This window comes from Barbatula barbatula, assembly GCF_947034865.1.
Source record: "Barbatula barbatula genome assembly, chromosome: 9".
Lineage (NCBI taxonomy): Eukaryota > Metazoa > Chordata > Actinopteri > Cypriniformes > Nemacheilidae > Barbatula > Barbatula barbatula.
Genome location: NC_136772.1, coordinates 1,017,571 through 1,029,795, shown reverse-complemented (window position 1 = coordinate 1,029,795; position 12,225 = coordinate 1,017,571). Strand labels below are relative to the sequence as shown.

The 12,225-nt window shown below is 37.9% G+C and overlaps 2 protein-coding genes across 2 annotated transcripts; one reads left to right on the top strand and one right to left on the bottom strand.

Annotated features, from left to right (window-relative positions):
* Nucleotides 1–120: 120 nt before the first annotated feature.
* Nucleotides 121–4,625, bottom strand: cfap210 (cilia and flagella associated protein 210). Its single transcript, XM_079463654.1, has 9 exons — nt 4,382–4,625; nt 4,069–4,280; nt 2,814–2,987; nt 2,517–2,722; nt 2,264–2,420; nt 2,045–2,184; nt 1,217–1,409; nt 898–1,062; nt 121–819 (listed from the first exon to the last, which is right to left on the bottom strand). The coding sequence occupies exons 1-9, from the start codon at nt 4,446–4,448 to the stop codon at nt 466–468; spliced, it is 1,668 nt and encodes a 555-aa protein (XP_079319780.1). The 5' UTR covers nt 4,449–4,625; the 3' UTR covers nt 121–465.
* A 459-nt stretch (nt 4,626–5,084) lies between these two features.
* Nucleotides 5,085–12,040, top strand: phgdh (phosphoglycerate dehydrogenase). The gene is made up of 12 exons (XM_079463833.1): nt 5,085–5,356; nt 6,141–6,292; nt 6,452–6,517; nt 6,925–6,979; nt 8,449–8,547; nt 8,629–8,761; nt 8,847–8,995; nt 9,103–9,255; nt 9,489–9,627; nt 10,162–10,289; nt 10,523–10,739; nt 11,112–12,040. The coding sequence occupies exons 1-12, from the start codon at nt 5,219–5,221 to the stop codon at nt 11,264–11,266; spliced, it is 1,584 nt and encodes a 527-aa protein (XP_079319959.1). The 5' UTR covers nt 5,085–5,218; the 3' UTR covers nt 11,267–12,040.
* Nucleotides 12,041–12,225: the final 185 nt, after the last annotated feature.

Genomic DNA, 12,225 nt, shown 5'->3' with positions numbered 1-12,225 from the left:
TAACTATAGATGAATAAAATCAAATGAGGGCAAATGTATTTCTGAACATATATATAAATGACAATAATATGTAACATATTTTGTATATTTTTTTAATGTAATGAAAACATGCAATATTTTACTTATCTTAAATGATCTTTATTTCTTCTCAATAAAACACAACACACGTACAAATTTACTCCAAGAAAACATTTAGCTATTTTTGAATTTTATTTTTCAGGTCCAAGACGTAGCGAGTAAAATAATAACAGTCTCCCTTTAATCACATTTCTAGGAAGAACCTTTTCCGGTAGATTTATCTGAAGTAACTGTGCACAAAATTCACAAACATTCAGACTGGTGCTCCTCTGTAAAAATAAATCTGACTTGCAATTCTTCAATTAAAAAAACAATCAATATTCTGATAACAATGCAACCAATACCATTTATTTTTCATGAAACATGTATTATTGCAATGATGTTGAATTACCAGGTAAATCCTAACCTTTTCTTGGATTGATGAATGTTAGTGGTCTCATTCAGCTCTTTTATGTTTTGAGTGGTCTCGCTCACATATTTGGGCATCTGAACATCTGACTCATCATGGACTAGATAACTGGGTCTAAGCCCACCGTATACGGGCCCCAGACCACCACCGATGCCCTCTTTTGCAGCCTTTGTGAGGGGGAAGGTGTTTCTTCCAGCCTTCTCTGCTGTTTCAATCACATGTTTGGCATATCTCTGAAACTGAAGTTCCTCCTCAATGACGAGAGCTTTGTTCTTCACGGCGAAGTTCTGTTCTTCTTTTCTTGTGCGATGATTTCTTGCACGTTTTTCAGCCTTCGCATGAGCAAAATCACAATTAGAATGCTTAAAGTAGAAAGAAAAACAGATGAAAATATAAAGAGTCACACCCACCATGTCATGTATGTACGTGTCCTGTAATGCCTTTCCTTCTTCTCGAGCCTTTTGAGCTTTAAGTTCTTGCTTTTCCATGAAGATTCGATCCGCTTCCCTCTTCGCATTGAGCATCTCCAGCTCTCTCTCTCTCTCCTCCTCTGCTTTTCTCTCTTGTTCCTGCTTCTAAAATTACAGTTCAGATTATATTTCCATTAAAATAATTTTTAAGACATTTATTATGTTTTGCTTCTCCTTCAAATACATTTCCGAATGCAGCGGATAAACGGATTAAAGCATGATGTGTGAAGTTTTATTTAATTTGGATAAACATGTTTACTGTGATCTCTCTGTGTTCAGTGATGGAGTTCAACATGGCTGCGTGTTTGGCCTCTTTCTTTTGCTGTTCTCTGATCTGTCTGGCCTCACGCTCTGCAACCGCCTTGGCGATTCCCTCGTCTTCGTTGTTGGTTTGTTCCTGCTTCTGTTTAGCTAATTTCTCAATAATGGCTTCTCTGTGTCTCTGAAGCTCTCTGAAACAAACAGAAACACAGAAGACGTCTTCTGAAAAAGCAAGAAAGAATGAATTCTTCAATTTCGTTCCCACACATTTCTGACCACAGACCTTTGTGGTCAATTGTTGTTTTGTTTCGTAGAAATCATTTTATAGAGATAGCATGGCAGACTTCAATTTCTATGTCATGTTTTAATCTTCTGAATTAACAAATTTAAATCATATAAGTATACATTGGTGTACAAATAAGACCCAGCATCAAAGAAGGCTCAAAAACAAGAGCATCCATTTGATGATGCAATATTTGTGAGTTAACCAAAAGAAAGAACAAAACTAAATATGACTGTAAGATTTATTTCATCTTACAATTTCTAAACATTTTCCACATAATCAAGGGTGTAACTAAAACAACTAAAACATTGGTGTTAATTGAAATAAAATAGAATAGGGGCAATACATTTGAAATAAAAAAGTTAAAATGAAGTAAACCTATAACAATATAAAATACATATGAAAATGACAAAGTCACAATACAAAACATAATATTAAATATTAGTACAACTACAATAAAACTAAGAAGCTTTACCTGTAACATACTGTACATTTACAGCGATATTAACCCTTATAAGTATCGTCATAAGGACATTGCAGTACCTATAGATCTCCTCCTGCTTCTCTTTCCTCAATTTCATCACAGTTTTTTTATGGCTGGCGAGTTGTTTCTGCTTCTCCTCCTCGTCCTCTTGTCTCTGGGTCTCGGCGGCTCGTATGGCTTCTCGGTTGGCCAGATGTTCCTGACGGAGAACAGAAACATTCATTTCAACATTCAATCTCATCTGAACGAACAGTGGATGTTGTATGTGAGAGTCGTACACGATGAGCCTTCATCATGTTTCTCTTCTCCTCCTCTTTTTTCTGCTCAGTCGTGGCCCGATCCCAAAGATGAAGCTGTCGGAGTCGCTCAATTTCCCAAGCCTCCTTTCTCACCTCCTGCTTCTCCTGTTTCTTCTTCACTTCATGATCCTTAATCCTAAACAAACAGAAAGTGTCAGGCATCTTTAAAGGGACATTTAAAATATCCTTGTTTAGAAAATGTGTGATGCAGCAGTGCATCAAAAGTTCTTACTGTTGTTTTAAACTCTCCGCGACAGCCAGTTGTTCTTGTTTTCTCTGCAGGGATTTCTGTTGTTCCTCCTGTAGAGCCTGTTCATCTCTGTTCGCCATCCCCGCCAAGATAACTTTATCTACGTCTTTACCGGCTTTCTGTTTTCTGTGCTTGAGCTCAATCTGAGCCTCTCTTTCCTTCAGAACCTCTGCCAGCAGTAAAGCACGCTAAATACACCAGAGGAGAGATTTTATTACAACACGCTCATCTCAGATAAAACACTCCAGAATAATCGGTAAGAAAGTGTGAGACACAAACATGGAATTCTTTGACTCTGTCGGTCTGGTGGTACTGCTGGGTTTTAGATTTCTCGATGGCCTCCTTTCGTATCTGAGCCTGATAGTTTGCTTCTTCAATATCAGTCAGCACCCTCTCCTCTTCCTCAATCGCCTCTCGAATCCTTTTCGCCTCTAGCCTTTTCTGCCGTTGTCCCTGTAGGAAAAATGCATCAGGGTCGTTTTCTCTATCAATTAAGTGTTGTATATTTACATATTATTATATTTGGCTTTGCTCAGTTTTCAATGCAGCTGCAAATGCTTTGGAAAGACACGTTTGCATTTTTTGTCATTCCAATAAATGAAGAGAGAGAGAAAGAGAGAGAGCTCTGTTGTCATTTTTAATGTGACAAATTACTGTGACTTATTAACTTTGTAATTTAAAAAATCTATTTAAAGAGATGTGAACAACGGATGGGACATCGAGGATGCATCTGACCACACAATACAGATGCAAATCTGTAATAAAATAGTTTATTTAAATACTGTTATACTGTGAAAAGCCTTTACATGGATGTTTTGCTTTGACTCTATCGCTCTTATGAATCTGAAAAGTTGTCACCTTTAGCTTACTCCCAAGAACTAAATAAGACTAAAGAGTTCAAACACATGCAGCTCCATCTTCTCTTCTGCACTAACAACACAGTAAACACTAACAGTAAACATCACTGTAAAAACATCCATAAGTCTCTTGACAACAATGTTTATAATATGGAAATGTGTGTACCGTGTACAATTGTCTATAATGTATTGTATATTAAGTTAATGTATGTATATTGTGTAAAGTGTGTATGTTGTTGTTTATGTATATTGTACATGTTCCATATCTTGTTGCTCGTACTGCCATGGCACAGAGTCTTGTACCTAACAATTTCACCATGCATACCTAAGTCACTTGCACTATTTTAGTCTAAATTATTATCTGTTCATATCCACCTGTACATTAATGTTCATAGTATATAGCCATCTGTATATATTCTTCATAGTATATACTACTGTCATATTTTCATAGAACATACCTACTGCAAAATATTTGTATAGTCCATGTATTATATTCTCTCATATTGTATTCTGTATTCATTCTAACTGTACATCCTGCACTTGCTAACTGCACTTCTGGTTAGACCTAAACTACATTTCCTTACACTGTACTTGCATATGTGTAATGACAATAAAGTTGAATCTAATGTAAACCTGATGTGTGACAATAAAGAGATTTGATTTGAGTTTATACTCACAGCGATGGTGTTAGACCAGTGTTTGACCACTTCTTTAGAGCGCATGTGTAGCTCCTCCCTCTGTTCTCGAGCTTCAATTAAACTCTGATTGTGTTTATTTACTCCGTTCACACTGTCCTGAATCCGCAACCAATCCGATTTAGATAAAACGGCCACTTGTCGAAGGTCTGGAGGTCGATTTGCTTCTATTTTCTCCATATCTGATTTCATACCTATATTAAATTGTATTTAACAACATATATCACATGTAAATGTTGCGTTTTTATATGTTTTTGTGCTCTGGACGTGTTAAGTAGGCTACAGTAAATGTTACCTTGTTTACCCGATCCTTTCCTCCGGCCGTACTGAACCACACCAGCTGTTATCGAGGCTGCTGACATTGAAACCGCCTTTTGATAATATGATTTATTTATAAATAATAAATGTTATTATTCCTTCTTTCCTTCAAGAAGAACTTGGGAACATTTGCGAGCTCACGTCCCTGCGTTGCCCGGCAACCATTTACACTTTTGTTGCAGTGTTACCCTGGCAACGACCCCGAGCTCGACGCGTCGTGTGAATCCTTAAAGAGCCAGCGGTCTTTATAAAGTGACAAAGACGTAACAGTGCTTTTCATATAAAGGATTTATCAAAGAAAATATAACGAGCATTATTGAATGATTTAAAAGCATAATCAATATCGCAATTCAAAATGAGAAATAAAATAGATAGACAGAAATGTAAAGAAAATTCAATATATATATATATATATATATATATATAAGAGTACCTTACAACCCCAAAATACAAAACCACTAAAAGATGATGAGGTGCGGAAACAACATAAAACAACACAAAACAAATGTCTCACCAGTTATACTCAAGTTCAAAACATTCACGAGTATCTTCAATCGAAACAATGTAAACTTTTAATGTGACAAACATATAAAGCGTGTTTTTAATGAACAAACAAATGATATTTCACAATTTTACTAATTGAAACCTTGTTAGATAAATAAGTCGTTGACATTCACTTCGCGGACTGAAGGGAACTTCGGAGAGGGCGTCGTGACGTATGAGGGGCGGAGTTTAACCTGCAGCTCGAAAAGACGTGACGCAGCATCATAAGTTTGATTCATTCGGTTCGATAAGTTTGTTTGATTGAGAAGTCATGGCTCCGGTGTCTGTAAAGAGCGTTTTGATCAGTGAAAGCGTCGATCCGTGTTGCAAAACGATCCTGCAGGAAAACGGCATAGAAGTGACGGAGAAACACCCGATGACTAAAGAGGAGTTGATGAAAGAGATTCAGGTAAATGATTCTTTAAATGATTCACTTCAGAAGTTCTCGCGCTTTGAAAAGCCTTCGTTCACATCAGCAATAGGTGAAAAACATCCATGTTTGTAAGTCTTTGGTGTGTGTTGGGAAGTAGGTTTGTGTGTGACTGTTTCACCCCCCCCCCGAAGAATCTGATGCAACAGCAGCCTGTTCCAGTACCTGCGCGCGTGAATGCATGGAATCAATTTATTCATGGACGAACGAATGCATGCATGCATGGATCAATTTATTCATGGGCGAACGAATGCATGCATGGATCAATTTATTCATGAACGAACGAATGCATGCATGGATCAATTTATTCATGAACGAACGAATGCATGCATGGATCAATTTATTCATGAACGAACGAATGCATGCATGGATCAATTTATTCATGAACGCATGCATGCATGGATCAATTTATTAATGGACGAACAAATGCATGCATGGATCAATTTATTCATGCACTTGGCAGACGCTTTTATCCAACATAACTTATGTTGCAAACCGATTACAACATGCATTTTATCAATATGTGCATTCCCTGGGATCGAATCTATGACCTTGTTTACTACTATAGTGTTTTTAAACCTCAACCATAGTAAATCCTTAAATATACTGCAGCTTACACAGATGATACTGTCAACATGGATGAAGCACCTTTTCAGTATGATATAACTTGAATCAACATCGCTTAAAAGGGTTTGCAAGTGACTGTACATATTTCAAACCCTGTTTGTCATTTTTGTTTATGTCCCGACTCTTTCTTTCGCAGAAATATGATGGTTTAGTTGTCCGATCTGCCACCAAAGTCACGGCTGACATCATCAATGCTGGAAGTAAGCTGAAGATCATTGGGCGGGCCGGAACCGGAGTAGACAATGTGGATGTGGATGCAGCAACTAAAAGAGGAGTCATTGTGATGAAGTAATGAAGCATCCTCTATATTGTGTGTGCTTTCATCAATTACTCACCTCTGTGTTCTATGACTCTTTTCTTTCTTCTGTGGAGCACACATTTTCACTTCTGGTTTTCATGTTGTTAATTTGCAGTTAAAGCTTGTTCATTTTGTCTTTTATTTTACAGCACTCCCAGTGGAAACACCATCAGTGCTGCTGAGCTGACTTGTGCTCTTATCATGAGTTTGTCAAGGTAAAATACACTAGCGTTATATGACATAAACTCTATTAAGATTACTCTGTAATGTTGTAGTGTGGTATATTGAGTACCACAGTTTAGGATATAGTAAATATTATATATTTGGGGTTACTATGGTTTTACTACGAAAGCAAAAACGATGACTTAACTTAAACCATGGTAAATTTTCGTAATGGATTTGAAAAAAATATTTTATTCAAGGATGGAAGCTGATAACTGATGAACAGAGCCCCGTTTCTCATTTGACATACAGTAAAAATCCTTAAAGCAGCTGCAAATAAATCAAGTTTAAATTTAATGTTTATGTGGGTTGAATCACTTCATGTAAAATATTTGTTTTAGTACAGAATTTCTGTCCCTATTAAATTCCTACAATAAATGGTATTTTCTGCATATTTTAGACATATTCCACAGGCTGATATGTCAATGAAGGATGGAAAATGGGATCGTAAAAAGGTAAAGCTCACCTGTCTTCCCTCCAGTTGTATTCTGGGATACAGTTGCAATTACACATTTTGGCAAAATGATTGCGTCATCTGTGTTTTAAAACAGAAATATAGCTTACTGTGCACATACTAGAGAAATCTGGGTCCAGATTCACAAAACCGTTCTTGCGAACAGTGATTTCTTCTAATCCTCTAGATGTCATAGCCACTTCTCTGTTTGAAAATGTTATTGACACGATTGGTCCTTGTGTGCATTCCATAATTATTAATTTATTAACTAAGTAAACAAAGATATCTCATGCTAATTTAATTCAAAATTTAACAGGAATTTGTATTTTCTTACATTGGCTTCCTGTTCAATTTGGAGTTCAATTTAAAATGATGGTGATGGTGTTCAGAGCACTGCATGGTCAAGTTCCCGTATTCATAAACTCCAGCAGGAATCTGAGATCCTCAAATCAGTTCCTGCTAGTTGTTCGATATTCTAGATTGAAGACAAGAGGTGATTGTGCATTTGAAGTAGTTGCACCTATGCTGTGGAATGCTCTTCCGTTAAATGTAAGATCTGTGGACTTATTAAAACATGTTTCAACTTGCTTTTGTCTAAACGGTTTGACCTTTGTTCTATTATTCATTTTATAATATTGATGTAAAGTACTTTGTGACACTGCTCTTGAAAGGTGCTATAGAAGTAAATATTACTTGCATTACTTACTTAAAGTCCCAGTGAAATGAAAAATAACAATACCTATTTTTTTCATGAAATATTGCAGCGTTTATTGTAAATAGTTCATCAGTGTGTGTCATTCTCTTTTTCGTGTCCCCTCCTAATCTTTAGTTAAACTCTGAAAATGCACTTCCTTCCTGTAATGACCATCCATCTTAAAGGACGTATGTTGGACGGTTTGGGTGGAGCATCCTTTAACTCCTCCCCTTCAACTCTCAGTCTGCTGCCAATTTTGAAATGCAACAGCTGTTTTTATCCAATCAAATCGCAGTGAAAGAATTTTCTCATTCAAAATTCCATTTAACTCGGAAATGCGTCAAAATATGGAAGAAAAAACAATCGCAACTTTAAGACAAAATATTTAATCGTTCTTAAGATAAATTATAGTGCGATTCTCAAACATTTCTTAAAAAGGTAATAAAAAATATTTTCTAAAGAACATTTTTATTTTTGTTGAATAAAGTGATATGCTTTGTCAATGATTGCACATGATGATATTTGCGACAGCTTTTTCGAGAATATAAATCTTACGCAAAAGACGTTTTTTGGGGGGAATACGTAACTTTTCTAACTTGCTTCTTAAATTAGGATTTGTGGAAAAAAAATCTTCTGAAGAATGTTTCGTGAATCCGGCCCCTGGTATTCCAAACAAAAGCTTTCTCTGTGTGTGTTAACTCAGTCGTCATTAATCATTTGTGATCGCTGAATGTCTCGCATCACACCGACTGAGTGTTTTGTTGGTGCTTTGGCAGTTCATGGGCACTGAGCTCTACGGCAAAGTTCTTGGAATCGCGGGACTCGGAAGAATCGGCAAAGAGGTGGCGACAAGAATGCAGTCGTTCGGCATGAGGGTAAGACACACATTCTCCTCAAATGGTGTTTCCTCTGAATGTCATGGTTACACTAAAAGGTTTCCGTTCCATCTCTAACAGACGATTGGTTACGACCCCATAACCCCTGCGGACGTTTCTGCCGGCTGGGGGGTGGAGCAGATGTCTCTGGAGCAGCTTTGGCCGCAGTGTGATTACATCACGGTCCACACTCCCCTCATGCCCGCCACCACAGGTACATGCCACCACAACCTGAAGGGTTTCTTTTCACACGCTAGACTTCCTCTCGAGTAACATCTGTACTTTGGTGTGCTTCGCAGGTCTTCTCAACGATGACACGTTCGCCAAATGTAAGAAAGGTGTGAAGGTGGTCAACTGTGCTCGTGGGGGGATCATCGATGAAGCCGCTCTGCTTCGGGCTCTGCAGTCGGGACAATGTGGAGGAGCGGGTCTGGATGTATTCGTGGAGGTGAGAGCTTGTCCACCACATCCATTAGTTTCAGCTTCTCTCTTTTGATTTAAAGCAACAAACAAAACAATACACACGGAAATGCTATTGACTTTTATTGATTTCAGGAGCCTCCAAAGGATCAGGCTCTGGTGAATCACCCGAACGTCATCAGCTGTCCTCATCTGGGCGCCAGCACTAAAGAAGCTCAGGCCAGATGTGGGAGGGACATCGCTCTACAGATTGTGGACTTGGTCAGAGGAAAAGCTTTAGTGGGAGCTGTGAGTTCTGAAGTTCATTTGTTTTTTTAATAGCTGTATAGAAGTGTGCATAAGAGGGAAGTGTTCAGCGCTTGGGGGTCTCTGGAATTGGAGGACCACTGATTTAACCAAACCAATATGAACAAATATAGATAATTACAACATCCACCCCCCCCAAAAATAACCGTAAATAAAGGACAAAATAACATGACGTTCTTTAGTGATACTATGTGTTGTTTGTTTTTAACCTGCAGGTGAACGCTCAGGTGTTGGCCGGGACGTTCTCTCCCGGCTCTCATCAGTGGATCAGATTGGGAGAATCTCTGGGTCGAGTGTTGAAAGCCTGCACGGCTTCTAAAGCTCTGTACAGTCAGCTCCATGTTACATCACTTGGTATATAAATAATTGAAACCATGAAACCAAAAATGAAAATTCTGATGTCATAATGCGTTTTCGATTTCACTCACAGACCAGTCGGTGTTTGACGTCAAAGTACCGCGAGAGCAGACTGTCATTCTTAGGCCCTTTATATGTATTAGTTCAAAATGAGATGTTTTCATCAAATCGTGTTTTTTATTGTGCATTCCAGTTAAATATCAATCAAACTGGAGTTGGTTTGTTTTGATTCAAGACATAATAACTCAAAAAATACAGCTAACTAACACAATAAAGAACATAAAAACAGAGTTCTCTCATCTCATTTTAGAACCAAACTCTTCATATATATATATATATAGCCAAAATTAGAAACCTATACTCTTTATATTGCAAACCAGTCAATAAGCATGCTCTAAATATTTTACTCTATTTTTCATGACTTTAGAATTGAAACTCAGGATCTATACGAATTGAAATCAATAAGCCGAATGGGAATTGATAAAAAACAAACGATACCAAACGCTAATGGTAATATTATCTGTTGTCCAGGAGAATGCTTGAAGACGTCCACTGGGTTTCTGAGTTCAGCAGCTGTTGTTGGTCTTTTAAGCGAAAGTCCTAAGAATGGACCCAACCTGGTGAACGCTCTACTCCTCGCAGCAGACACAGGAATTACTGTAAGACTACCTCACATAACATCTCTCTGCACTATATGTGTATATACATAGTGAACTATCAACGGAAACAAAATCCTTTTTTCAATATGATTCTGTCGGAGGTTGTGACACCAGTCGGACACAGATGTCACTGTAGAGATCAAATATATAATGAATGTTTGGAACATCTCCCAGCCCTATGACCAGAAGAGACACGTGGTGGTGTATTTTGACTCTGTCTCACAAACCTGCAGGTGAAGACGTCTCATGAGGAGTCTGGTGTTCGTGAGGCCTGTGTGGTGGAGGTCTCTGTGAACAGCATTCGCTATAAAGCCGTGGGGTCGGTACAGGCCGGTGTCCCGGTGCTGCTGGAGCTGAACGAAAGTGTGTTTCGACAGCCCGTTCCTCTGAGCGGACATTTGATCTTCTTCAAGGCCACGACTTCCAGTAAACTCCTGCTCTCTGTAACGGGTAAAGACACACAACACCCTTCAGTAGTTTAATAGAAATATCTAATGCTGCCTTTTGGTGATGACGATTGTAAATACGAGTTCTGAGCACACGAGTGGGAAACTCTGCATTAAAAGCGAACAGACCCCATGAGTTCATAAGCAATTATCAATAGTAATGAATCATTTTGCGAAGTAATTTTGGTGTCTACAGCTTTTCATGTGTTCCAACTTAAAGCATAATAATGACTATAAGGTCCAAGTTTCTCAGACGACTTTGTCATTGACGGACTTATGATGAAAAAAACATTCTTATATGCATCTATCATTTTTGTCTTTATGGTAACACAATAGTAGTGGTATCAAAGTTTCTTCATGAAGTGTTTGTTTCCAGGAGTTTTGGCTGCTGCAGGTGTGGAGCTGGAGGCGTTCAGTGCCTCTACTGCCGTCAGTGGCGATCAGTGGTACTGCATGGGAATCTCATCACTGCTCCCTGATATTGGTGCTTTAAAGTCTTTGGTTAAAGAAGCTGTACAGCTCACCGTCTGAATACCGGTGAAGAATCCTGACAGAAAATCACTTTAGATTTCAGTATCTTAAGCTCCAGCCGGCTTGGGTTGAATGCATTATTCCCTGTTTAAGGTTCTCTATTTAGTAATCCACTTGTCTGTATTGCAGAAATGCAAATGTGCATTAATACTTGAACAACTAGTTGCTGTTTGCACTGGTAGGCGTCATCCTTTTTTGTTTACATTCCACAAGACATGTGCCATATGTGTGACTAATAGATTCATGGAGTTTGATTACTGCTTGTTTACTAAATAAATCAACTAAATATACACACATTTGTCATTTTCATCATGCTCCGTTAACAAATATAATGATTATAATTTTGACCATGTTTAGTATTTTTAAAAAGCTTGTGTCAGATTATTCTCCTGTTAACAAGGATTCATTACGTCAGAGGATTCATATGCCACTGTTTATGGTTTTCTTTTTAAATGATTTGTTCAACATTCCTTAACTTCCATGTGTGTTATTTCACAGAGTTAACGTCTTTCTTTACTAATATTGAAAACATTTCTTAATACTTGAAAATGTAGACAAAATATGTGCCCGAACACAGTGTATTTCTTTTACAATTTAAAAGTAAAGTCCATGTGTGTCCTAAATTGCTTTGAGTGCCTGTTTTATTGTGAATATGAATAATAATGCATTTATTAATAATGACAACAACAACAACATGGACAGTTAATATTTATGAAGTATTTTTCAAACTATTTGTAACCTGTCTAGTAACAATACAGACATGAAATAACAGCTTAATGAAGCGAACATCTGGTCAAGCTGCCTTACACACACTGTCCAGCAGATGGCGGAGGTGACGCGGATGATACGCTGTTGCCAAGCAACGAGAACGCAAACAGCTCGCTCTGCGCATGTGCAGATGTTTGTCCAGTGCAGAAAGTTTTTTAAGCAAAATAACCAACGAGTGACATTTAGACCAC

What these genes read in the sequence shown, in the direction of transcription:
- cfap210 (XM_079463654.1), bottom strand. Translation starts at nt 4,448, where the DNA reads ATGTCAGCAGCCTCGATAACAGCTGGTGTGGTTCAGTACGGCCGGAGG. An exon ending in ACAGAGTCAAAGAATTCCAT is followed by an intron (nt 2,723 to 2,813) that starts GTTTGTGTCTCA and finishes TGGTGTATTTAG; the next exon opens with CGTGCTTTACTGCTGGCAGA. An exon ending in GCGGAGAGTTTAAAACAACA is followed by an intron (nt 2,421 to 2,516) that starts GTAAGAACTTTT and finishes CTGTTTGTTTAG; the next exon opens with GATTAAGGATCATGAAGTGA.
- phgdh (XM_079463833.1), top strand. Translation starts at nt 5,219, where the DNA reads ATGGCTCCGGTGTCTGTAAAGAGCGTTTTGATCAGTGAAAGCGTCGAT. An exon ending in AGTTGATGAAAGAGATTCAG is followed by an intron (nt 5,357 to 6,140) that starts GTAAATGATTCT and finishes TTTCTTTCGCAG; the next exon opens with AAATATGATGGTTTAGTTGT. An exon ending in TGCAGTCGTTCGGCATGAGG is followed by an intron (nt 8,548 to 8,628) that starts GTAAGACACACA and finishes CATCTCTAACAG; the next exon opens with ACGATTGGTTACGACCCCAT.